Here is a 27,940-nt window from a genome sequence, read left to right as displayed (position 1 = left end):
GGAGGGGGGTGCCTGTCTAGAAGGGGGGTGGGGGCTGGGGAAGTGATTAGTCATTGAAAGCTAGTGAACAATTCTCAGAAAGAGAAAGGGAAGAAAAAGACAGATAGACGGGGGAAAGGGGAGAAAAGAGAGGAAGAGAGGGCAGAGGAGAGAGCCGGCGAGGGAGAGGGAGAGAGAGCGAGCGAGCATGTGCGTTGAGCAGTAGCTGTGGACCTTACAGTTGCTGCTAACTGCCCTGGTGTGTGTGAGGGAGAGAGAGAGAGGGAGGGAGGGAGAGGGAGAGCGCGCTAGCGCGAGAGAGCGAGTGAGCAAGCGAGCAGAAAAGAGGTGGAGAGGGGGGGAATAAGAAAGAGAGAGGAGGAAGGAGAGAAGGCAGGAAGAAGGCAAGGGACGATACAACCATGCTGTGCTGTATGAGAAGAACCAAACAGGTAGAGCTAAAGATTTTTACTTCTTGCTGTTGTGAAATTACCAGACTGCAATATTTCCCTGTAAAAGCAGGGGGAAAAAATATTTTAACTGCTTGTGCTCTGGCCATGGTGCCCGCGTTTCCTTAGCATATGGTAACTGATGGTTGCATCCCAGCTTTTATTCCAGTCTGTCTTTCATGCTCTGGTCTGGGAACGCTGCTACTAATTAGGATGAGGTTAGAAAAAAAGATGCCTGTTTGGCTAGAAATAAGATTTTGGGGGCTCTTAGTGAATGTTCAGCGTTTTAGGTCTCTGGTTTTGCGGGTGTGGATATAGAGAGGGGTGTGGGGAGAAGATGTGGACTCTACCTACAAGATGGGGAGGCAGTCCTTTAAATTATTTGCAAAAAAGCGGGGTGAAGGAATAATATTCAGTAATAAGTGTTGCTTGTTCTGTCGTACAATTTTCTCACATGTGCTGCGGAAGAAGCCTTATTTCGTCCATGCAGGAGCTTCAAATGGGCGCAGGTATTAATGGAAAAACATGGGAAGGATTTATTTATTTATTTTTCAATGAATGAATGAAACTGTGTTTTGAGATTTTTTTTTTTTTTTTTAAGAGAAGCTAAAGACGACTGGGGCTGTGAGGGAAATTGGCCGTGTGGAAGGGGAAAATCCCCTTCCCAAGATCGGTAGCCGATTGTGCACCAGCTGGTCGGAGGAGAGGGTGGACCACGCCCCTAGGAGCTTTGGGCTGCGATGGGATGGGAAAGACGAGCCGAGTATTACCTGTTGGAAATCAGGTCTTTTCCCTTCTCCCTTCCCTTGCATCTTTCCTGGGGTTGTCAGTGACCGGAGACGGGCTCACATTTTGGATAATAAGCATGGTGACTCATTTTCATCAGGAAGAGGGACACGGACGGGATTAGCGAGAATCTGAGTCCCCTCGTTCCCTCCCCCACTACCCAGGTTTCTCTTCTATGGCAAATTGCTCACTTATTTCTTGAAAGACATTTTAGAAACTTGATTGGGCTGAAGGTGGGGAGGAATGACGAGTTCAGTATTCTGCAGCAACCGGCAGTGCCCTGGCATTCTTCAAATGAAGCTTTCAAACATTTATTGGAACGTGTTTGAGTGATTTTGGCGAAGGTGAAAGAGAAAAAAAAAATGGGTGTGAGGTGTGGGGAAGTGTGTGTGCGCGCGTGTGTGTGCATACTCGTGGGAAGGGAGGCCGTCTGGGTCAAAAAAGCCCTTTGCAGGTTGATTGCCTTAGGGGTGGGGTGCAAGAGATAGGATTTGGGCATTATTCCTGTACAGGTATTGGGTATTGGGCAATTTGTAATACACTCGCTGAATCCGAAGGGGGTGGAGGGGAGTGGAGACGAAACAGCCTGCCAGCTTTGCACATTTAGCCATCGCCCTGGAAGGAGGGGTGGGGGGTGATAAGGATGGAGAAGGAAGAGGGAGGGGAAGGGAAACAAGCAGAAGAGCAGATCAGTGGGTGCAGAGGGTGGAGAGGCATGGGAAAAATAAGTTAAATAAATAAATAAATAAATAAATAAATAAAGCAGGTACCCCAGGGGTTTTGTGTGTGGATCCTATAGGAGTGTTTGAAGAAGAGCATGAGAGTCTTACATGCACCACTTTCCTAAAATGTTCTGTGGTTCCAGAGATTGATGCCTCCATTGGCTCATTTTTCAAACCAGGACATTTCCTTTCCTTGTCTTCCTTCATTCTAATACATAAATGCAATAGATACAGGTGGCTGGGTTAAGCACACTGTCAAGGAAAGGTTCTGAGGTTACCCCACTGGTGAGCTGAGGAAATAAAATTTAGGAAGGCGGAGCCCTAAGGAAGCCAATGCTATTCATTAGAAAAGCTTTAATTTCAGATAGAAAAATGTACCGGTTTATAACTTTTTGCCACCATATGTATACACATACAAGTATACACACACCCCCTTCAACAAAGGAAACCAAGTATAATTTTAGAAAGGGAATTGAAGCTAAAATAATTCCCTTCCCAAAAAGGGGACAGCTGCCTTTACTTGGGTTCTATCTCACTAACAGCCCCAAGCATTCACTGGGATGTGCAGAGTGATAAAGCTGAAATTGTGTGTTTAGGGAGTTGTAGAAATTCGCATGTAAATGCGTGTAGCATCCGCATACTCCATGTACAACAGTCATGCATGTACTCTGTATAGATTCCACATGCCCGCATGTGTCTTAGCATAATTCATATTCGAGAGAGAAAATGAAAGGTATAGATATTGTATTTACCCATGCATTTCATACATGTGTACTTCTGTGTGAAATGGTCATGTGCCCTCTTGAGTACTGTTGTGTATCATTCACGTAAGTCAGTATTTAGGGTACCATTAAATCAGACAGAAGGAAATGGTGTATTCAGGGCGTGGGCTCCATACTACACTGACTGGCATTTATATAGCGTGAGTACTTAAGTCTCACACAGGTTTCCTGCTTGTTCGTGAAATGATCCTATATCATTCAAGGCAGAACCCGATTGTGTTTACCCTTCTGCCATCTATTCATCATCCTCGTACTTAACAGGGAATAAAACAAGGGCAAAAACCTGCAAAGGTCTAAACTCTGCCACACCCATGAAATCCAGCAGAAACGTGGGAGGGGGTGGAGGGATTGCACTTCCTTCCTCTTCCACTTGAGCCGCATAAAGAAGCAATCTTGGATTTCTGAGTTGTAATACATGGCCAGTGGGTGAGAGGAAAGCGTAAATGATCTTTATTAGCCATTAATTACCACTCTGGAATATTAGAGCAGGAAGAGAATGGGAATGGGGCGACAATGAGGATGGTAAAGGAGTGGACAGAGGAGGAATAAAATAAAAGAATCCTGGAGATTGTATTGGTTTGTGATTTTCAAATATCTTGGGGCTAACTTTAAATAGCTGAATTACCACGCATATTGCAGATGATGAAAAACTTGCAAGATGGGATCTGAGTCCACAAAGCCAGAGAACTGAGGTGTTTCCTTTGTTTAAAAATAAGGATTTTAAATTGCAATCTAAGTGTAAAGAATACCGGGGCAAGCAAGTAGCCCCACCCCCGGCCCCACCTCTCAACCCCACCAACATCTGCTTTTTTCCTCGTAAAACAAATAAATCTTATCTGAGAGAGTGTGAGCTGTGGTTTGGAATTCCAGCCTCACTGCGCCTTTCCCTTGCAGTGCTGGAAAGGTGTGGAAGGATGCCGCCTTGCCGCTTGGTGCAGACGCTTCCGCCTAGTGATAAATTGGATTCCTCCTAAATCTCACTGAGCCACACCCAGTGTCACCCAGGGACTAAGTGAATTAATTAAATGGAGGCATTCTACTTAATATAATTGAAACTGGTTTTTTTTTAATGGTGATTTCTATCACACATATCCAAATTTAAACAGAAGAAGCAATCATTTAAGGACATTTTTTTTTTCCTGCCAAATTATCTGGACTTGCAGGGAACCTTAGAAAATTCATGGTAAATCTAGAAATGAGTTCATATCTGGTGACTCTAATTCCTTCTAGCCCATGCCAGGGTGCATTCACAATGAGCCCTGTGCCCTTAGGCTGTAAGCCTGCAACTCAGGTCCCCCCTCCACACCCATGCGGAGGCAATTGGGATAAGAAAATGTAGGGTTAATTTTCTCTCTTGCTGAGTTGGCAAAACTACAGAAACCTCCTTTCATGTTTTATTCGAAAGGGCAGAGCTCCTGTTCAGAGAGGGAGAGTGGCTTAGGGTCTCCTTTTGCCTCCGTCATGGTGAAATTGTCAGTGTTGTGCCTGGGGCTGATTAATCCACAGACTTCAGTTTTACCTGGCTTCATAAAGAAGGGGGGGGGGTGTTCTATCAGTCAACAGTAGAGCACATATATATATTAACCAAATGTTCCCTTGTTCTCATTGACAGTAAGATAAGTCTAAAATCTTCCTCTAATATTAAAGGAACATTTCAAATGATGCACGTAGCAGGTCATCTCAAGAGAAGATACAGCATTTAATTATTCACTTCCTTATTAGCTATCATAGAAGCATTCAGGCAGCCAAACGTGTCTGTTGTCCAGCAAAAAAAGTGATTATGGGCAGCTCTCCCTTTTGAAGTGTGGTCAGGTTGCCTCCGCAAAATTGTATTGAAGTCTGCTTAACATTCTCTGAGGTGTTGGGAAGAGCACTGTGCTGAGAGTCCTCAGTGTATGCCAATTAATGATTCTGTGATCTTGAATGAATCACATAATATTGAGCTTCAGTTTCTTCCTATGAGATGGAGTCTAAAAAATAAAAAATAAAACCAAACTAACAAAAACCCGACTTCCTGACCCTAAAGAGTATCTGTAGGGATTAAACCAAACTCACGTGAAGACAAAATCAATACAAAAGTGAGAAAATTTTCTCTCCAAGTTTTGTGATGTTGACTCTTGGCTTGGAATTGCCAGTTTGTCAGGATTGTTGTGTGCCTATTGTTAGCGAACAGTTCCTTCTGGTCATGGGTGATTCCTCTTCTTCATCACTCCTCATTTCTTATTCCATTTACTTTAATATAGCTTCTGTTTTCATATTCTGAAAAAGACACCACAAAAAGTGACTCTTCAGTTTCCATCTTACTTGATATCTCTTTGGTATTTTGTATTGTGGTCCCTTCCTCTTCCTGAAATTCCTCACTTGTCTCCCCTGGCAGCTACCCTGGCTCTCCTCCCTCTCAGATAAGCTTTTCTCAGTCTTCTTGCTGGCTTTTTCACTCTCCTCCCCCCAAATATCAATTATCTTCTGGTTAATGATCTTGATCCAGTAGATGGCATCCATCGACACACTAATTGAACATCCATTGATACATTAGGTGATGTCATCCATGTTGGGAGTTTTAACCACTGGGTGATTTCCAAATCTGTAGACTATAGATTTTCCTCAGCACCTAATCCATGGATATCACTAGGTCTAGGTATTTCCAGACACCCGCAATAATGTACAGAACCAGTTTCAGTATCTTCTATGTTGTACCACTTAGTCTTCCTGTAGATTCCTACTTTTATGCTATAATACCTTCTATTCAGCTTCTGAGTTCTAGGAACCTGGGAGAAATCTTGGAGGCAGTCCGTTCTATCAATCCTCACATCCAGATAATAAATTTTTTGATTCTAGGTAAAAAGCTTTTGAATCCATCCTCTGCTTTTCAACTCCACCACAAATAACCTGGTTCTGACTTTCATTACCTCTCATCTGGGCCAAGGCAATAGCTTCTTGCATAGACTTCCTATCTCCCTCTTGGTCTCCTCCAATTCTTCTTGCATAGAACACCACACTTAATCTTTAACTAATGCAAATCTGGTCATTTTATTTTCCTTGTTGAAATACACCAGTAGTCCCTTGTTAACTGTAAACTAAAATATAAAGTCCTCAACATGGATGACATGATCTAGTCTTGCCTACCTTTCTTTTTTTTTTTTATTTAAAAAAAATTTTTTTTAATGTTTATTTTTGACAGAGAGAGAGACAGAGCATGAGCGGGGGAGGGGCAGAGAAAGGGAGACACAGAATCCGAAGCAGGCTCCAGGCTCTGAGCTGTCAGCACAGAGCCCAACGCGAGGCTCGAACTCACAGACCCTGAGATCATGACTTGAGCCAAAGTCGGACGTTCAACCGACTGAGCCACCCAGGCGCCCCCATCTTGCCTACCTTTCCAATGACATCCTCAAATACCTGCTCACACCTTATGACACCACATCAGCATTTCAGGCCTTGGTGCCTTTGCACATACTGACATGACACTTTCTCCCTGCCTGGAAAATTCACATTTCCTCTGTCAGAGTTAGCTCTTTGAAGCCATTCTTGACCTTCCTAAGTTCCACTTTATTTGTGACTATGCTATATTTTATAACATCACAATCATATCACCTGTTTTACTACATAGCATTTTTTTTTTTTTTTTTCCCAAACTGTCATCTCTACTGTGAGCTGCTTGGGTGGAGTCTTAATTCTTTCTCTACTTCCAGGCCTATCACAATGTTTGACACATACAGTAACTGGTTTTATCAGTGCATTGTATGTTTCCTAAATTAATACAAAACCAGGCTTACAAACTTTCCATAAATTGTGGCATATCTAAATGGATGGAACCATTAGATTTAACATAAACATAACATAAACATAAACATAAACAAAAACCAGTAGATTTTTGTTTAATCTATTGGCATCCAATTTTAAGGTGAAGCTAATCATCATTGATTCTTAGTATTAACCTATACGTAGCACAACCATCAGTTTTTAATGAAAGCAGGCACAAAATGAGCCCATTTATATTGCAATTCTCCAAACTACTATAACTGTTACTATTTGAAAACCTCCCTTCAGTCTCCTTTTCCACCACCAGCCCAGCAAACTAGTCCACCCTCTGAGGTTAGCATAGTGCCAGGTTAGACATATGGTTACCAATCTTGGATCTTCAAGTATCCTTCCTTTAGGACCCCACAAGTGCTTACTTACACATGTTGACTCAATCTCTTGATTACTTAGTTGATTTATTTCATTGATACACAAACTTCCAAAAGTACATGTAGTGTTGGCCTGTGCTCAGGGGGGGCCTGTGTTCAAGAATCAATTTTGTCTTCTTTTGGGTTTCTTTCCTTCCCACCGAAGTATCCACAGAATACTGTTCCACAAAGGGAAATCTTTCATGGAGGTAAAGGGGGGTTAAATGGTAAGTAGCTCCTCAAATGTCTGTTATGTGAATGAGAATCAGATCAACTTTGTCTTACATTTTAATAGACTGAAGGGATTTGGATTCTGAAGTCGGCCTATTGTGGCTACCATAGGGCAAACTGCAACCACAGCTTTCTATGAACATGATCTTGGCCAGACTCTATGTAGTATATTTTCTCTGACTGAATTGGCATGGCCTTCAGAAGAGCAATAAGATAAAATGATTTATAGGTGATGTTGGTCTTCAGCTCCTAAAGCTAGGTAATATTTTCTAATCTCCACACCTTTATTCCATATCTTGCTCATTGCTTGCAATCTCTTTCAATCTCTTTCTTTGAGTTTTTCTTTTGTTCTTCCTCTTCAGGTCCGGGTGGAGTTTTCTGATTAAGCGACATTGGCCCAGGCTAGTGTTTGATGTGTGAAGCTATGAAAAGAGAACTTCAAGAAAAAGTGTTCTTTCCAGCTTTCCAAATAGGTGTTTTAGACAAAATAGATATTTTAAGCTTTGTCTAGCACATAGTAGCTTCTCAATAAATAATATTCATTGATAAAAGTAGGAAGGGAGAGATACCATAATGGGTCATTAGGGGAGATGTTTTGGAACAGAAGACCATTCTGTGAACTTCTTCAGAGCTGGCTTTGTGTAAATGCACACTCAATTCTATTGGTCCTCCTTACAAGGTGGTTGTGGTCAAAGTTACAATTCCCTTTCCTGTCTGCTTAGATCAGAGTGGCTCACTTGCAGTGAACTCAGGTTATAGTATGGGAGTGTGACCCTCCAGATTTCCTGTCCTTAATTATTTACAGATCTTATTCTCTTAGATGTTCTGTGTTTAATGTCCTGTTTCATGTCTTTGTAGTGAAATAAACCCTTCCCCTGGGTTCTAGAGCTGGCTCTGCCAATTGCTTGTCGTGTGACCTTGGGTAAGTAACTTAATATTTCTGAGCCTCAGTTTATCCATCTATGTAGTGGGCACATAAAAAGAACACTCCCAAATCCTGCCTTGCCTTTTTTACTAGGTTGGTGTGAGGCTCAAAATAAAGTGATAAAAATAAAAGTGTTTTGCGAACAATGTGTTTGTCAAGTGGAAGGCATTATCAATTGAGGAATTCCACATACTGAAACCCACGGTATTCATGGTTCTCTGCAAAGAGGTACCCTTGCTCTCTGTACAGAATGTGTCTATATATTTATCTGCCATTCCCACCCCTCCTCTCTTATTATCCAGAGTAAATATTAACCATGCTAATGGATGGAAGCATAGTATATCGTTACCATTTCCTTCAACAACTTCAGTGACAGAATTTAAATAAGCCAATGTTCAAATTGTCATGAAACCCGAAGGATCAGTTCAAATGCATTTAGAAATATCCACTGTTTTTCTTTTTCTTTTTTCCTGTTTTAGTCTTTCCTTCACATTTGGGTTTCTTCTCTTCTCCATTTGCTAAGCTGGCTCCTTCTCCCTCATCCCCAACCCCACCCCCACCTCACTTCTAAACTGGGTTCTCAGCACTAAGATAAGGCATGCTGTGCTCACATCCATCACATGAGGGCCCAGTCAGACAGAAGAATAGGCATATGAGGTTGGTTGGGAGACTGAAAATGGGGATGAAGCCTGACTTGGGGAAGCACGGTTCAAAGATTATCCCCTGAGCACCATTTTCATACAGCTTCAAGATTCCTCATTGCATCAGTTATTAACTGTGATCAGAAGAAGTGATATGCCATCCTGAACCTTTTCCAACCCAACTCTAATGCCATGTATTATCTTTTAAAGTCTCAGGATCTCTACAAAAGACATTTCTGTTTTCCTGTGTCCCTGATTGACTGACATAAGTTACCAACTTAATAAAATAAATTTATCAATTCTCATATAAGCAATTGAACTTTATAACCCAAAGAATTTGATTTCCTAATATATGGATATATTTGAAAATATTTTAAAGTGTAATAATTGAATCAGTTTGTCCAGGACTAGAAGTCTAATGTAGAAAAAATGTGCATATTTTGGAAAATCTTTTATATGTTGGTCTCATATAGAGTTTAATAGAAAGCCATATTAACTATTAATTTTGAAATAAGTTGGTGTAGAGAGGGAAACAATTATTTCTTTGATGATGTTTCTAGTTTATTAATGGTCAGTATCACCCCTTAATCCTTCATGCTAGCCACTGTCTCTCTCTTGTGTCTTTCTCTTAGTCTCTCTTTCTCTTTACACACACACACACACACACACACACACACTTCTATTATTTATGTATACTTTGATGGGTTACAGGTAATAGAAATCAATTTTAAGTGTCTATGAAAAGGATCTATGGAAGGGAAACTAGCTATCACACAAAATTAAGAAGTTGAATAGCCAAGCTTATGGAAACTAGATTAGATCTGGTAATCTCAAGAGCAGGAATTCATAGACTTTACTTCTGGAGCTCTGCATTTAAAAGACTCAGTTACTAATAACCTTAACTATCTCACAATTCAAAATTCTAAATGAGAGATAAATATACATGTATACATGTATGTGTATATATATCATCTTTTCATACTCACAACAGAGAAAGACTGAGAATGAATGAATATGATGGATCCTTCTTGGATCAACTAGTTACCAATAGACCACTTATCTCTGATTGAAGGAAGGAAGGGCCAAGTCACACGGTTTAGACACAATTTGTGGAAGCCCACACCTGTGCATCTAGTAAGAGAATAAATTGGCTGAGAAAGATATATATATATATACATATATATGTATATATATGTATATATATACATATATGTGTGTGTGTGTGTATATATATATATATATTCCTATTTTTGGTAGGGTTGTCATCACTGATGATTCAAAAAGGAAGCAGCAACCACACAGATAACTGATCCTATGAGTTTTTATACATAAAAAAAATAAAAGTTAAGGCAAATCTCCACACCTGGAGTTGATAAGCACCGAGTTTCCAAGGTCTTCCAGGAGCTGAATTCTGGCAGGTACTACCTGTCTAAGAGGAATGCCAGCTATCATATATTCTTGCTAATTTGACCTGGGCTGGCTTTGCTCTAATTTTTCTTTTTTAGTTTTTGGGATTTATTTCTATGAAAGGATTGGGCAATAATGGGTGTAAAACATCTCCCTTGGATTTGTATCAGGGAAATGCTACCCCTTGATATTAGTCATCTCATTTTGAATGTCCTTGAATCAATTCCAGCAATAATCATCATATTTATCTATTTTTAGCAAATTGGCACTTTCTAAAATATTGAGCTGTTGTCTCCATATGCACCAGTTTGCTCTAAATGTAGAATTTTGGTAATTAGCCTTACATCCATTATTTATAAACCCAGTTTCAATAACTATTCAGAAAATGTTATTTTTAAATGAATATTTGAAAGACCCTAATATCTTCCCATTAATGACTATATAAAAGAACTAGATGAGGCAAAATAAATAAATAAATAAATAAAGTGATCTCCAAAGGTTAAGCAAAAATTGACTGCTTCAGAATATAAATCTAAAGGGCTTCAGTGGTGCCTGGGTGGCTCAGTCGGTTGAGAGTCTGACTTTGGCTCAAGTCAGATCTTGCTCATGGGTTCAAGCCCCGTGTCAGGCTCTGTGCTGATGGCTCAGAGCCTGGAGCCTGCTTCAGATTCTGTGTCTCCCTCTCTCTCTGCCCCTCCCCTGCCCATGCTCTGCCTCTCTCTCTCAAAATAAATAAACATTTTTTTTTAATTAAAATAAATAAATAAATAAATAAATAAATAAATAAATAAAGGGCTTCAGAATCTCTTGGCACAACTAGCCTAGGAACTAGCTAGAGTAGGAGCTATTAGAATTCAAATCCTCCTTCCTACTGTTACTTTTCTTTGGTTCAGAAACCAATTTACCTGCTTGGAGTATAAACTGAGAAGTACAAATCTCCTCCTAATCACCAAGTTGGATCCTTAACAGCTATTGCAAAGATGCATTCCACAATTCCATTCAAACTCCAGTATAGGCAATTGTCTCCATTATTTCTTTACCTCCCCACCCCACCAGTCAAAACAGAATTTCTTTAAAAAGAAAATTCTCAGTTTCTTATTGTCAGTTTCTTAATGATTAACTTGTAGTTAAATGTCTAGGTACATGTATTGAGACAGCTGTTTGGCTATCCAGACTCTTACATACAGGATTCTCAAGGGGGAAGGGAAATAGGTATTTGGTATTATTTGGTGGACATTGCACTTGCAAATTCTTTCTCTTCAAATCATGTTTAAAAAGGTATTATTTTATTTGAGAGATGTAAAGCAGTAGTGAGACTTTCTAAGTAGTCCATTGTAAACTTACCCCATTTCTAGGCATTTGGAGAATTTTTCTTCCAAAGTTTTATCTGACTAATATTTCTAAGAACTTCAGAGGTTTTCAAAAGGAAGGAGAGAATTATATTATCTCACTTAAAAAATGTTGGCTTTTTCTTTAGTCAGATCTGACCTGGGGTTTTGATATATTCAAACTTTTTTTTTTTTTTTTCTGAAGAGTACCTTTTGCAATCTTTCATTAACTCTTGAATCTCAAGGACTTGTTTACTCTGATCACCTGGGAAAGCTACTCTGGAGAAATCAGGTTGGTATTTAGTATTCATTTGAGTAAGTCTTTAATGCTAATATAAATTCAATGTTCCTCTACACTTTGATTGCTTTTGATTGAAAGATACAGGGTGGGGGTGCCTGGGTGGCTCAGTTGGTTGAACATCAGACTCTTGATTTTGACTCAGGTCTTGATCCATGATTGTGGGATGGAGCCCCTTATTGGGCTCTGCACTGAGTGTGGAGCCTGTTTAAGATTCTCTCTCCCTCCTTCTGCCGCCACCCCCCACCCCCAGCTTGCACTCTCTCTCTCTCAAATGAAAGAAAGAAAGAAAGAATGAATGAATGAAAGAAAGAAAGAAAGAAAGAGAAAGACACAGGGTGGTAGCTTTTGATAACTCAGCCAGATTTGTGTTCAATACTGAGAGTTGTATGGAAAACATGAAGACCTAGTTTCTTGCATATTCTTTCTTCCATTTTGAACTTCACACCTTACACCTCTGGGGTGAAACCAGTATAGAAGAGGAAATGAAGATGACTATAAATGAAAAGGGAGGAGGAGTTGTAAAATAGAATTACTCAGTTTGGAATTGGGCCATAACCTTCTAGTAAAAACTGTCATGGGAACTTTAATGACCACAGATGGCTCTGACTTTACTTCTGAACATCAGCTGAAAGATGCAGTAAGCCCATAATAAGCCCAAGAATATGTGTATTCAGGAAAGAATCTAAGAAGTTTGGGCCCTAGTATACTTTAGTATACTCAAGCATCCTCAGGACCAAATTCAGGTTTATCCTCACTTAAGTGTGAAGAAATTATCAATCCTTGGCTTAAAAAAGAAATGCAATTTTGTCATCACACATATTGTCCCATTTTATTTAAGACTATATCTTTCAATACTTAAGCATTTTTCTGCAGGCCTCTACAATTCTGCATTACCATTCTAGCAACATTGGAATCTGACCCAGGTACAAACCAAAGTTTATTTTATTAAATATATTTTATCAATATTGTTACTTTGACTGAATTTGGGTATACTGTAAAAATCCATCCATAAAGATCCAAACTGTAAGAACTATAGGTAAGCCGAAAGAAAATTTAATTTTCCCATAATCCAAGATTTCCAGGTACTAAAAATATTTTTTTTCCTTTTATTTTTTGTTAGTACCTCAGGAAGTCCCGTGTTAAACTAATTATCTTCTCCCTAGATTAGAGCTCCAACTCCTTTACTATATCTTTTAGTGATACCAGAACATTCCCAATTTCCCAGCTCATAACATGGGAATATTCTTCTTTCCCTCACAAAGTCCATAATATCAGTTACCAAATTCTATTTGCAGTATCCTTCACATCTGTCCTTTCCTTCTTCTGTCAGCCTTTTTCAGCCAACCATCTAAAAGACAACCAAGCCCTAAGACCCATGATTGTACATAATGAATTAACCTCTTTCCTATGCATCTGGACTGACACAAGTTACATACCATCCTTGTGAGAATGGAGAAAATCATCACTCAGATCATTTATTTGTGTTCTGTGGTTCAGATGAGAAGATCCAGGTGAGAGGCTGGAGAGTCACCAAAATTCCTTGCATTTGGCATTGCCTTTGCACTCTGCCTGTTGGTTAATCTTACATTTCACCCCCCCCCCTTTTTTCTCAAAATGTCAATGGTATTTCTTTGTGTACAGGGTTAATTCCAATTTATTTATTTATGATTGTTTTTTGGGGCTCCTCAGAATCTGGTACCAATCTCCTATTCTTGCCTTGCCTTTTAAAGGCTCTGCCATTGACTAGGCTTGTGAATTTAAACAAATTTAATCTCTCTGGGTTGTCATCTCCTTTATAAAACAAGAGTATTAGACTAAGTTGTGTCTAAGGCCTTCCGGCTTAGGAAGTAACATGTTCCATAGCTAAGCTCCTCCTCCACTTTTGCATCCTAGCCCAGCCAGACTTAATATGAATTTAAGTGTTACTTCCCCTATACTTTTGTTCATTGTTGTTCCCACTATTTGCAAAGTCCTCTTTCTGCCTAGCTCAGTCTCACCCAACCTGAGTCCTGAACCAAGAGTTCTCTTATTTGTGAAGACTTTTCTGACTACTACAGTTCTCTGTGACTTCTTCCCTGCTGAGATCTTCAGTAGCATATATTACCTGTCCCATTTCTTCAGCATTCATTTAAACAGAGTCTTACTTAATTGACCATGTATATTTATATGTACCTGATTTCTCCAAACTGGTTGTAAACTCTTTGAAGTTATCACATCCAGTGGCTGGCTCAAGAAACACATATTATTGATTGATATCTGGGTATCTATTCTGTAATAGCTCTGCATTTGACTCTGAGGTAATATATAATACAAATAGAAGTCTCAGTAAACTCTCAGAAAGACAAGTATAGCTATCTTGAGTGAACTCTCTGGGACATTTGAAACCATGAAATATATCTTCTGTCTTGAATCTCTTTACTTTCTTGGCTTCTATAACACCTATTTTAGCTGATTTTTCTCTACTGCATCTCTGGTTACATACTCTCTCCCCCTCTCCTCTGAGTACCTTTTTCTCTACTGACTGAAAATTTGATATTACCCAGGTGTTTACCCTTATTCTTGCATGTTCTTCCTCAGCAGAAACTCCAGCAGTTTCTAATTCATCCCCACAACTCCTACATGGACTAGTGGGTCTCAAATTCTCCACGCTCTCTAGCCAAAACTACCTCATGTGCCCTAGAGCTTTATAAATCTAACTGTCCACTGGAAATCTTTGTCTCATGACCAACAGGATCCCCAATCTCCACATACCTTAAAAATCGTTCATTTCTTGTTCCAATGTCTTCTTTCTTATCCCGTCATTTAAATGGAAACAGAATCCTGCTTCATTCCTCCCATCTTTCTTGTATCACTAGATACTACTACTTTTCCCAGTTTCTATAAGTAAAAAGCAAAATATCCTTTCATTCCTCCTTTCCCTCACTCTCTACCTCAAAAATATGTCTTGGCTCTTTCCTTTTTTCTCCATCTCCTCTGTCATCTCTAACCCACTCATCTTCCATGGAGACAAGTGCAATAACTTTCCTTTCTAATTTCTTTTCTTTTAACCTCAGTACCTTATAATTTTCTCCCCTCAATAGCCAGAGTAGTCGTTTTTAAAGTGCCTATAAGATCATGTGACTCTCCCACTTAAAAACTTTTCATAGCTTTCCATTCCACTTAGAATCAAAACCAAATTCATTATCACCAAGACTTATAAAATATACGCTTGGTTGCCAAGACTATTGGCCTTTTAGTTTTTAAAACTTTCGCCTATGTTCATCTGTTGTGTTTCTTAAATTCCACATATGAGGGAAATCATATGATATTTGTGCTTCTCTGACTGACTTATTTTGCTTAGCATAATATACTCTAGTTCCACCCACATTGTTGCAAATGGCAAGATTTCATTCTTTTTGATTGCCGAGTAGTATTCCATTGTGCATATGTGTGTGTGTGTGTGTGTGTGTGTGTGTGTGCATCTCACATCTTCTTAACCCATTCATCAGTCAATGGACATTTGATAAAAAACAGAGATGGAGACAAACCATAAGAGACTCTAAATACAGAGAACAAACTGAAGGTTGCCAGAGGTAGGTGGTAGGGGGATGGGCTAAATGGGTGATGGGCATTAAGAAGGGCACTTGTTGGGATGAGTGTTATATGTAAGTGATGAATCACAGGATTCTACTCCTGAAACCAATACTATACTGTATGTCAACTAACTCGAATTTAAATAAATACATTTAAATTAAAAAAAAATTCATCATGTATATTCCTTTTTCAAGGCCTTTCTCTGGCCTTCACTTGAGAGGCCTTCTGTGGCAAATCCATCTGAGTGGTGTCTGGAAAATCACTTTCTCTCTTGCTTTTTTTCTTTTTTAATGTTTATTTTATTTTTGAGAGAGAGAGACAGAGTGGTGGAGGGGCAGAGAGAGAGGGAGACACAGAATCCAAAGCAGACTCTAGGCCCTAAGCTGCCAGCACAGAGCCCAATGCGGGGCTAGAACTCATGAACTGTGAGATCATGACCTGAGCCTAAGTCAGATGCTTAACTGACTGAGCCACCCAGGCATCCCTCGGAAAGTCACCTTCTAACACATCACCCCACCTCTTTTATTTTCTTTTAGTATTGCTCTTAATTTGATTCTTTTAAAAACATTTGTTAAGTTTCTGGTTCTTGTGTATCTCTTTGAACTTCAACATCCACCCCTCTTCACAACCTACACTCCATTGCAGTTGTATAATTTCATGGAATAACCTATATTGTTTTGTCTTTCCCTCCCTTCTAAACACCGTTCCTTTTGTCTGGAATGTCTTCCTTTCTCTTCTTTTTATATAACACATTTCTAATTTATTTACATAATGTGGCTAGAGTGGTTTTGTGGAGATTCCCTCATCCTCCAGGCAGATATGATGATCTTCTCCTTTCTGCATTATTATGTTAGTATATACCTCTGCTACAACTTGCAACAGATTTTATTATAAATATTCATTTACATGAATATCTGGCTCTTTTGCTATACGAGGAGCTCCATTAAAGTAGTAATCATGTTTCGTTTATTGCCTATGTGTAGCTGTAGTTCAATGCTTTGCACATACTAGGCTCCCATTAAATAAAAGTTGAGTAAATGGAGCCTACACAAATGAGCAAATATCAGGGTCTAGTGAGTAGTAAGTGAGAGCAAAATTTGGTTAGATCTAAGGCAAAAGTCACCCAGTTTCACTGATCAATCATGGAATCTGCTCACTCTGGCACAGTTTATAATTGGGCACCTAATAGATATCTCACAGAGCTAAGACTACACAGACTTGGATTTCACCCAAGTGGTGCCAGCTGGTTGCTTCAGCAAATAACAGTCACCATTTTGTAGAGAGATACTTCAACATAGACAGAAAGATAACCATACTTGACACTATGAACTTCTTATGATCTGGGCTAAGGGTAAGTAGCCATTTAAAATATACTGCTGTAGTCTTTTTAACCCATTCATCTGCCTCCTAAGCCTAGTGCTAAACATCAAGCCCTTTCCTAGTACCTAAAACTGATGTCTTCTGGTACTGCACCCACAGGGATCTTGGTGAGGTTTTATATCCTTCGTCTTTGTTAATGATATGACCTATATCTGTATATTCATGTAAGCACTCTCCCTCTCCTTTCATTCTTTTAAATTTCTAGTTAGAGGGGCATCTGGGTGACTCCGTCAATTAAGAGTCCTACTTTTGGTTTCTGCTCAGATCATAATGATCTTGCAGTTCATGGGTTTGAGACCCACACTGGGCTCCACACTGACAGTATAGAGCCTGCTTGGGATTTTCTCCCTCCTTCTCTCTCTGCCTCTACTCCACTTAAGCAGTCATGTACACTCTCTCTAAATAAACAAACAAACAGGGGCGCCTGGGTGGCGCAGTCGGTTAAGCGTCCGACTTCAGCCAGGTCAAGATCTCGCGGTCCATGAGTTCGAGCCCCGCGTCGGGCTCTGGGCTGATGGCTCAGAGCCTGGAGCCTGTTTCCGATTCTGTGTCTCCTTCTCTCTCTGCCCCTCCCCCGTTCATGCTCTGTCTCTCTCTGTCCCAAAAATAAATAAACGTTGAAAAAAAAAATTAAAAAAACAAACAAACAAACAAACAAATAAATAAATATATTAAAAAAATAAATTTCTAGTTAGAAAAAATGTGCATGTTTAATTGTTGTTGTTTTTCCTGGTCCCTGTATGTGTGCTATAGAAGCATCCATCTGTCTGATGTTGCTGTACCTATCCCCAAACTGATAAACAAACAGAAAGATACTAGTAGATTTACTTACAGGGGAATGAAGAAACGAATGGCCAGGTAATCATTGAGTTATCAACATCTAACTTATGTCTCTTACACACAAAAACAGGATTCCTTCTGGGGAATGAAACTGAGAAGGAATGGGCTCTTCTTTAGAATTCTGGAGAGGGAGAAATATTCTTCAATTTAGTCTGCCTCCTTTGTAAGTATACTTATGAGATTCAAGAAGGGAGAAGAATGAACCATGGTCATTAGTAGCCAAGTCCCTTTAAACCAAAGCTAAATAACATAGAGAGATTAAATATACATTTTTGGTCTGGAAAACTTAAACGCTCTTTCAAATTTATTTCTTCAGGAAATGATATTCTAAGTTTCAAGCTGCTAACTTGCAAAACAAACTTTGGAAACACATCTCATTTATAGTTTGGGGTAATGCTCACTCTAAAATCAAAATTGGGAAGGACCAAAGAAATATAATTTGTCTGCTTAGGGAATGGATGAACATAAGGAAGGCAAGATGAGGCAGACTTCAGCTGAAAAAAAAAAAAAAAATGAGTCACTTTTCTCAGTTGTACATTTTTTATTTCGGTAATGATGTGGGAGGTGGAGAAGATGCATGCGTAGTTTGGGTGGCTGAGAGAGTAGATGAGAGAAGCAAGTATTCAACATAAGAGAGGTTGGTTTGGTGGGATATGGTGTAACATTGGAAGACCCACAATACATAGGTGGAACCACTTGGAACCATTTCTAGATGAGGATTTGCATTCCATCCCAGTGATCTAGCCATATAGGTTTTGCTTCCACTTTCCACAGACTTTTCCATAGGCTGCTCTCAAGAGAGAACCCTCAACAGGGTGGAAAACCATTTCTGCATCAAGGCTCTGGGTTCATTTCTGCATCAAGGCTCTGGGTTCTCGATTGATATATACCCAGAAACCTGCAGTGTCAGGCCACTGTAAATTTTTAAGTTGCCAGTAATTTATTTTATCATACTCCAGGAAGAGCTAATCAATCTGGGTTGTTCGATTAAACCAATTTCAGCCAAATTCTCTGAAACTAAGGGAATTTCTCTAGATTCCAGTGGGGGGTCCACAGGTCAGGCCTATGTAGGTACAAGAAGATTAGAGGATAGAATAGATGAGGGGCTAACAAAATATTCTAGGCATTCTACACACACAAGCTTTTATTACCTCCTAACCATAAGTGGTGCTATTTTTTCCACCTGAAATGCTTTCTTTCTCCTCCATTCTGCCAAACCATGTTTTGCTTCCAAAAATTCTTTTGAAAATCCCCTCCTTAATAAATCATTTCAGACTTTTCTTCATTCCCCATCTGGTCCCATACTGCAATCACTATAGTAACCTCCCTAATAATTCCTCCTCCCCCAGGTTGTTTGTGTGTATGGGTATATGTTGCATATATATACATATGCACACATACATAGTCAGAGAAAGAGAGAGAGCATTCATATATGTTTTATAAGTGTACTTGTGTATTGTCCTTTCCTGTTTCCCTAGATGCTGCTTCAATGCCATTCATGAGTTCTCTTCTTCGATTTCACAAGGCACTGTCCAGTGCTTGCACATCCTGGGTCTGCAGTTTACCTCACTACCTTTTTATTTACTCTCCCAGGGAAAAGTTTTCATCCTTTTTCATGCTATGCCTGATGGTGATAATTATCATTGACTAGGAGGGCTAAGGAGATTTTACAATTTTTTTTTCAATGTTTATTTATTTTTGGGACAGAGAGAGACAGAGCATGAACGGGGGAGGGGCATAGGGAGAGGGAGACACAGAATGGGAAACAGGCTCCAGGCTCTGAGCCATCAGCCCAGAGCCCGACGCGGGGCTCGAACTCAGGGACCGCGAGATCGTGACCTGGCTGAAGTCGGACGCTTAACCAACTGCGCCACCCAGGTGCCCCGATTTTACAATTTTTGTAGCCTTTTTGTTTATTTAATTTCTCTTTAGCCACAGAAACTTTTTGTCCCAGGTATTTCTTGGAATCCCAAATATATAAAACAGATGAAGTTGCCATTGTGGCCAAACAGCTTGGAGGCTCAGAGATCCGTCTGGTCAACGACGCCCTCCTTCCCCAGAGGCCCCTCTGAGGAAGCCTAGGGAGCAGAGTTTTGGCACACTGATCCGCATCCAGCCTTTCATGGTGCCAGTGTTGGCATTTGTGTGATCAAGGTCATTCAGCGCAGGAAGGGCTGACCAGGAATTCCTTCCTACGTCAGTACTACTTCTTTCAGAGGATGAAAGAGCATCATAGTCTCAATTTCCAGATGTACAAATTCCTAAATATTGTAAACCTGTGATGTCAGCATTTACGTGGTTCAGCAGTAGACAGGACTCTTTTACAAATGAAGACTAAAAGTTATCTTTCTCTTTTCTACCTTTTGACTCATTCATCTTATTTTTCAATTAGTCTTTTTTACCAGAATGAATTTGGGGAGATATTTTCTTCAAATATTATATGGAAGTCATTTATTCATTCAACAGACATTTATTAATCATGTCCTATGCCAGAAACTATGTAAGATACAGGAAACATAGAAGTAATTTTTAAAAAAGAAACACTCTTGGGGGTTGCAATGTGGCTCAGTCAATTAAGTGTCCGACTCTTCATTTCAGCTCAGGTCATGGTCTCACAGTTTGTGGGATTGAGCCTCACATTGGACTCTGCACTGATAACGTGGATCCTGTGTGGGATTCTCTCCCTTTCCCTCTCTCTTTCTGCCCCTCCCCTGCGCTCTCTCTTTCTCAAAATAAATAAATAAACGTTTTTTTTTTAATTTAGAAAAAAAAAAACCACTCTTCACCCTTTAGTATGGCAGACCTATGTGTGTCTATTTTAAAGTCTGTGTTCTAGAAACTGCTCCTAGATAATTATTAATTTCAGTTGTATTTTCCTAATTGTTCAAGGAAGCTTCCCATTATAGGAATAAACAAGTGTTTTTTTTCTCATTAGGTATAACTACCCATCTTGTCTTGGAGGCCTGGAGGTTGAGTTTTGTGAATATAAGAACATTGACAAGTATTAAGGCTTAAATGCCATGACTCTAAAAGATTTTTAAGGATTAAATGTGTTAATATGTATAAAATACTTAGAACTATATATAAGCACTGGCATATATAAGCACTTAATGTTAGCTATGGCTTTTTATAGTTGATGCTGTCGATGATGGTGTTGTATCTATGTTAAATGAATCTTACGTCTAGGTATCTTTTTGTAGGAATTCTTCAAGGATTAGTTTCTGGACTTTGGTGCGTGTGTGTGTGTGTGTGTGTGTACGTGTATGCATGTCTGAGGTTTAGTGAGCATACAACTAGCTAACTGAAAAATGAGTTATTAATGTCATTGATTTAGATTTTGTACACCTTGCACTCTCAATGCTCTTTAGGGCTAATCTGTATTGGTTCTTAGAGTCTAGAACCCAAAGATATAATTAGCTATCTTACAGATGTGGCCAATAAGATAGGAATAGAACTTTGAGCCTGGCATACAGTTAGAAGCTAAAGCAGCCCATCATTTCCAGGTGACTGGAATGTGAGCATCTCAGGATCTAGACTCAGCCATTTTGAATCTTCAAGGAGCAATGCAAACATGCAGTGACAATTAGAAATTATCCTCAGCAGTGGGGGCATCCAGGATCTGGTGGCGGTGGTGTCCACAGACTGATCTCCTAACCAGTTGGTGGTCTTGGCTTGCCTGTGTTTCCTGGGTTCAGGTTGCTTTTCTTGCTTCCTGCCTGTTTTTCCAGCCACATCCCTGGCTTTCCCATTAATACTGTGAGCTCTGATATTGTCCTAATGCAGTCTAGCTTCTATTGCTTGCAGCCAAGAATTTGACTGATGCAACCCAATACTCAAGAAATCAGGCCCAAGCTACTCTTTTTCACCTGGATTACTGCAACAGCCTCAGGACTTTGCACTTGCTGTTCCTTCTGCCTGAAATGCTTTGTTTACACCTATTCTCTTGACTCGCTTCCTGACTTTCTTAGGGCTCTGCTAGAATCTCAGCTGTGTAGATCTCATCAAGGAGGCTTTCTCTCCTCACTCCATATAAAGCAACTCCCACCCTTATACTCCCTTTCTGGCCCCTTTTATTCTTTTCATTTTTCTCTCTAGACTTTATATCCACCCAAGATATTTATTTATTATTATCTGTTCACACCAGTGGCATGTAAACTTCCTGACTCTTAGCTACTGATATTTTCTGACACCTCGTACACGGCCTGGCACTTATTAGATGCTCAATGAATATTTCTTGAATGAATAATGAATTTAAATTCTGCTCAGATGCAGTAACAACAATAAGCTAAAAATGTGCTATAGCTAATACATCCATTCCTCTATCCTCCACGTCTTTCTTGAGTTCTATCCCTTACTCTTGACCAGTAGCATCCTGTATATTTCTTTCTGCTGATTTGTCAGTCCCAGATACGTGGTTAGATTACCTAAGAATAATTAAAGAGAAATTTTGCCCTGCCTACCACTACAAAATGCTTACTCATTTCTTCTTTTACATTTTAATTGTTTAAATATTTGGGGAGGATTTTCCTGCTGTGGTAAATTTATACTCATTAAGTTGTCAAATGTCACGGTATTAGTTATTTATGTATGGTGGGTGCTGTAAGGGGAAATGCTTGCTTTTGCCACTGGCACCATCTGGCTTTGACTGATTATTGTATTTTACCTGATAGTCTTTGGACAGGACTATCAGGGTGATGAATGGGTGAGAGTGGGAGGGGTTCAAACACTGGTTGAGAAAGGATAACAAACCTGTAGCAGAACGTCAGACACCATGAGGCATTCTAAACACTGAGTAAGATAGAACACCCATCGCATGTCCTATTTGCATTCCAGGTTAATCTTCCAAGAGCCAACATGGCAAAAACATTCCAAGATAAAAATAGCAAGATCTTCTAGAAAAGATTCAAGTTGCAAGGAAAAAGAAAAATCCTTTATGGTTGCTGAGTATGCCATGACTCCACATGATTGTGGTTGCAGCTAGAATTCTGTGTATATCTTTTAACAGCATTAGTGACTTATAAATGGATATATGTATATATTTTTAAATGAATCTTTTAATGACATCCCAAGACATTGTAAGAAGAAATTTGATTCGTAGGAATTGAAGATTAAAATGTATAATGGCAAATGGCACTGAATTCTGTGGTTATAAGCTGATCTTGAATCAAAATCTAGTCCCCCACTGGCATTCTCAAAGTCCAATTTTCATCAGAGGCTTTATTCCAGGCAGAAGTGTGATGAGAACTCTGCTAATGTAAGGTGTGTTCAGCATGCCTAGGTCCATCTGACAGTCTTGTTGGAGCAGGAAGCCTAACAAAGCTATTATTCAATCTTACATCTTTCCCCAGAGAAAGATATCTTTAAGGTACATGTGTGGCTGGCCCTTACATTATTTTAGTTTATCAGTAGATCACTTACCTCTTTCATAGTATGTCAATGCTAGAAGGGATTTTAGAAGTCAACTAAACAATGCATCATTCATTTATTCATCAGGAAATGTTTATTGAGTACCTACTATAAACTAAAAGATGTAGACTAAAAATATGAATCAGATATGGTTGTCCCCTCTACAGGATTCATTAATTCCTTTTCATGATATCCTTGTGAGGCTGGAGTTTGGCCTTTGCTGGAGTATCTCTGATATTTCATGTTTGCTATATATTTACAACATTCTTCAAATGAGAGAAATTAGGTTAACCTCACTTACAAGGGTACAGAGGCCCAACCAAAATTTTGTTTACCCCTCATCATTCAAAAAGTCAGATACAGAGACCAAAGTAGAGTCCTTGAAGCTCTGAGCAGTTAATTTAGTGACCCCTTTTGCCTTTGTATTCTTGTCTTGATCCTGTCAACTGTCACTGTGCCTGACCATTCTCTATGCTTACCAAGAGATGGGAGCTAAATACTCAATTTGGATATTTGTAATCCGATGAGTATTCGTCCCTTGTTGCCACAAAGAATGTCCCCAACCTCCTTAATGTATTTCAGACACTTTCTCTTATTGAATGAAGCCTCATTAATTCAATTTAGTTTTATTCCTCTCAAGTCATGATCTCATGGTTTGTGAGTTTGAGCCCTGCGTCGGGGTCTCCACTGACAGTGTGGAGCCTGCTTGGAATTTTCTCTCTCTCCCTCTCTCTCTGCACCTCCCAAGTGCGCTCTCTCTCTCTCTCTCTCTCTCTCAATGAATAAATACTTAAGAAAAAGAGTTCCCAAAAAATGAAAAATAAAATGGCATGCAGGGGTGCCTGGGTGGCGCAGTCGGTTAGGCGTCCGACTTCAGCCAGGTCACGATCTCGCGGTCCGTGAGTTCGAGCCCCGCGTGGGGCTCTAGGCTGATGGCTCAGAGCCTGGAGCCTGTTTCCGATTCTGTGTCTCCCTCTCTCTCTGCCCCTCCCCCGTTCATGCTCTGTCTCTCTCTGTCCCAAAAATAAATAAACGTTGAAAAAAAAAATTAAAAAAAAAATGGCATGCAAACACATACATAAACACACCAACCCAAACTATGGAATTTTAGGGATTACTGAGATTTCTAGTTTGTGTCTAAGGCTATGGTCAATTATCACTTATCAGCATTCTGGTTTAACAATAATTTAGAAAAATTAAGCATTGGACTAACTTTTAAGGTTTAAAATTTGATACTAAAACCAAAGCTGTTAGATTATGCTTTTTGATGAGCTTAAGCCATGATTTCAGATTCTCCTAATATTTCCTCACTGTCAGGGTCCAGAAACTCAGGGCCAAGGGTAAGTCAGCCTTAGATAAACAGATTGTCTGGCCTAGGCCACCAATCTGTCCAACATTTGTGACCTATAAAGATTTTTCCTGCAAGCAGCTCTGCTTATGCCAACTGTTTATAGGCACAGTGGAAACTTCCAAAACTGTCATTCCCAGGTTTGGTTTGCTTATACAACTAATTACTACTCTGCTGGGTCATTCTTTCTGTCTTGTCTTTCTTTCTTTACCTTTTTTTTTTTTTCCCCTATGTATTGGAGCCAAGAAGGGCTCAGTTAACCCATGCGTTTTGGTCAAGGATAGAAGTCAAAGAAGACATCAAGATTATAGTGTTCAATGGGGCACTCAGGTGGCTCAGTTGGTTAAGCGTCTGACTTTGGCTCAGGTCATGTTCTCTCTGTTTGTGGGTTCGAGCCCCGCATCGGGCTCTGTGCTGACAGCTCAGAGCCTGGAGCCTGCTTCGGATTCTGTGTCTTCCTCTCTCTCTGCCCCTCCCCCACTCATGTTCTGTCTCTTTCTGTCTCTCAAAAATAAATAAACATTAAAAAAATCTTTTTTAAAGATTATAGTGTTCAAGCTTTGTATCATGTGCCTTGATCATGTAGCAAGGATTTAGGGATGGTTGCTGCCAATGGAGGTTCAGAAAGGGTATAATGAGAGAGGGAAAGAGAGTGAGCACATGCTTCAAATCATTCTGAAGAAATGGAAAACACTAGAAATAATTCAAGACAAAGGAGGGAAAGCTCAATAGGTATCCTGAATTAAACATAAGCCCTCAGAAATATTTGCAGTGCCCTAACTAGATTATCATTTCTTACAGTGAAGATATAATCAGGAAAAATCCCAATCACAGAGACCCCTCCACTGGCACTTATTGCCGTTTGATACTACATTATATTTTAGAAATCCATTTCTCATATTTTTTTTTATATATCAAGTATCTTTTTCCAGGAAAATAGCAACCAACTTGTATTTCCTGAGCTTGTACTGTGGGCCTAACTCTGAGGACATATTGTGTCAATTGCGAGAATGTAAACCCCACCATTTAGGAGAGAAAAGACTTATGTTTAAGGAATCCACACAAACTGTGGAATGGCACTCATGAAAATAATGAAATAAGGTAGTCTGTAATGAAAGGATACAGGGGCCATGACAGATGTGCACTGGAGGAGGCAGGGAAGCATGAGGACTTTAGGGATGAGAAAAGTAGAGTGTGGTCAAGAGGAGAGGAGAAGTGGCATTCTGGCTACACAGAGTGATAAAGAACAAATTGTGCAGCTTTGAGGGGAACATCCTGAGAAAAGTGCAGTGTTTAATGGTGAGAATTAGGGAGGAAATCGGTGTGTAGATGAGGCCTAGCCAAAAAAAAAACACAAAAAACAAAAAACAAAAAAAAACAAAACTGGTTTGCCCTGGTAAGAAATTTGTGTCATTAGCAGCTTTTGGCTAAAGGCGTGACATGATAGAAGAGGTATTTAGGGCACATATGCATGAGAGGGATTGCCTAGGGAGACTGGAGACTGGAAGATGAGTTAAGAGGTTATTGTTACTTGGGGCGTCTGGGTGGCTCAGTTGGTTAAGCATCAGACTCTTGATATCGGCTGAGATCATGATCCCAGGGTCATGGGACTGAGCCCATGTCAGGCCATGTGCTGACAGAGCCTACTTAGGATTCTCTCTCTCTCTGCCTCTCCCCCCAACATGTGCGCTGTCTCTCTCTCTCTCTCTCTCCCTCACTCTCAAAACTAAATAAACACATTTTTAAAAAGAAGTTATTATTACTTTTGTAAATATGAGTGATGAAATGGTGTTCACAACTAAAGGAATTGAAATATAAAGCTAATTGTGGCCCTTTTGAGGAAAATGGACCAATATCAGAGGCTAGAGGGCATGAAGCAAAGTCTCTGTCAATACATTTGGCCTGTGATTCTTCCCATTCTTCGGACCAGGTGACATGTGGCATAGGTTGTATGACAAAGCAAGTTATAAAAACAGCCCTTGTTTTAGGCATTTACTCTTTTACAGATAGACCTTTCTACAGACTTACTTGCTCCCCATTTTCAATTCCCTAGTTCTTGGATTGCTAGCTCTATTTCCCACATTCTGATTCTGACTCCTTCATGTGGACTCTATCAGGAATTCCTTCCCTTGCCTGAGATTGGGGATTCTCTTCTACTGGCCTCTTAGTCCTGCTGTCTTCTCTAGCCTTGGACAATATTTCTAACATTGAACTGCATCGCCCATTTCAAACCCACTGAACCCAATAAGCCATGCCAATGCCCCTAAGTTGCCCTGGGATGGGTAGAGAAATAAAATATGATTGTAAGATTTCCAGCTTAGATAAATAGAGTAGAAATACTATTGGCAAAATTGATAAACTTGAAAATAAGAGCTAGTTTGGTAAGGAAGATCATGGTTTTGATTTCCAGCATGGGTTATATGAATGAGGTGTCCAGAAAACAATGCTTAATTGAAGATTTGGAAGTGGCGGGGAAGGAGTCAGGAGCGAGTGACTCAAAGGGTGATTGAAAGTGTATTCATTTCCATAGGCTTCAGATAAGGGAGAGTTAGAAAAAGAAGAGCTGAGGGAAAGGCTTACTCTCCCTTCAGTGGCAGAAAATATTTCATTGAAAGAAAAGAAACATTGGTCAATAAAAATCTAGCATACAGAATCAAAGAAGCCAGTAAGGAGAAAACTCCAAAACAGAATGGTCAACACTATTAAATCAGAGTGATCAAGAAGGGATTAAAATGGAGAATAGATCATTGCATGTGGGAGGACCATTGATAGCCTCCAAGCGGGCGATTTAGTAGAATGATGAAGATGAAAGCCAGATTGTAGGGGTGTAGGAGGGGACTGAGGTGGAAGAAACACAGGCAACTGGCAGAGACCACACATTCAAGAAATTTGGCACTGAAAAGAGAGAGAGAAATGAGATTGTAGTAAAAGGGTGCTATTTTTAGCTAGGGAGAGACCTATGGTAAAGCAGAGAAAATAGGGAAGGAGAGACAGAAAGGCTAAGTAAAGCAGGAAACAAATGTGATATCAATGACCAGATGGGTTCAAATTCCTAAATTTTACGAGAGGTTCTTTGTGGAGAAATTTCCTTTGAAATAAAAAGGAGAAAGAAGAGGATGAGAGATTTGTTGGACTGGGAGGGTGTGTATTCAGCAGATCCTGTCAAGATTCTAATGCCCCTTCTTTTTTTTTCCTGGTGAAAAACTGGTCAGTGGCTCAGAGTGAAAAGGAGAAACACTGCCAGAAGAGCTTACTAAGCAACAAGAGTGAGTTAAGCAGCATGCTCCCCAGTGACTTATAGATCACCTGACTTTGCATCACCTGGAGATTTTTAAAATGAAGTTTTCTGAAGGGAGAGAGACTTCATTTACGAGCTCCTCAGATGATGTTTAATGCATGAGAATTCAGGAGCCGTCCCTTACTGAGAGGTGAAGCCATCTTGAAAGCACTATGAATTTAGGAAGCTAACAGAAGCTACAATGTTTCTTACCCTGTGGCCATTTTAATCTTCACATCCTTTAGAATGCTTCCTTCCCTAGGTGTATCTCCATGAGAAAGAGAGTGAATCTCATCCCAGCATAAACTGGCAAGAGCTCTTGGTTAGGTCCATAATATCTGGGAGAGTGCTAAGGTATCTCTACAACCAAGAAGAAAACCTAATATCAATTACGAACAC

The 27,940-nt window shown here is 39.8% G+C and overlaps 1 protein-coding gene across 1 annotated transcript in view; it reads left to right on the top strand.

Annotated features, from left to right (window-relative positions):
• Window positions 1–325: 325 nt before the first annotated feature.
• GAP43 (growth associated protein 43) overlaps window positions 326–27,940 on the top strand; it is a 101,087-nt gene continuing 73,472 nt past the window's right edge. The window contains exon 1 of the mRNA XM_047876376.1: window positions 326–431. Within this exon, the coding sequence (XP_047732332.1) occupies window positions 402–431 (30 nt within the window). The 5' untranslated portion in view covers window positions 326–401. The remainder of the gene's footprint in view (window positions 432–27,940) is intronic.

This window comes from Prionailurus viverrinus, chromosome C2, assembly GCF_022837055.1.
Source record: "Prionailurus viverrinus isolate Anna chromosome C2, UM_Priviv_1.0, whole genome shotgun sequence".
In the NCBI taxonomy this organism is placed as follows: Eukaryota; Metazoa; Chordata; class Mammalia; order Carnivora; family Felidae; genus Prionailurus; species Prionailurus viverrinus.
This window is presented reverse-complemented; position numbering and strand designations above follow the sequence as displayed.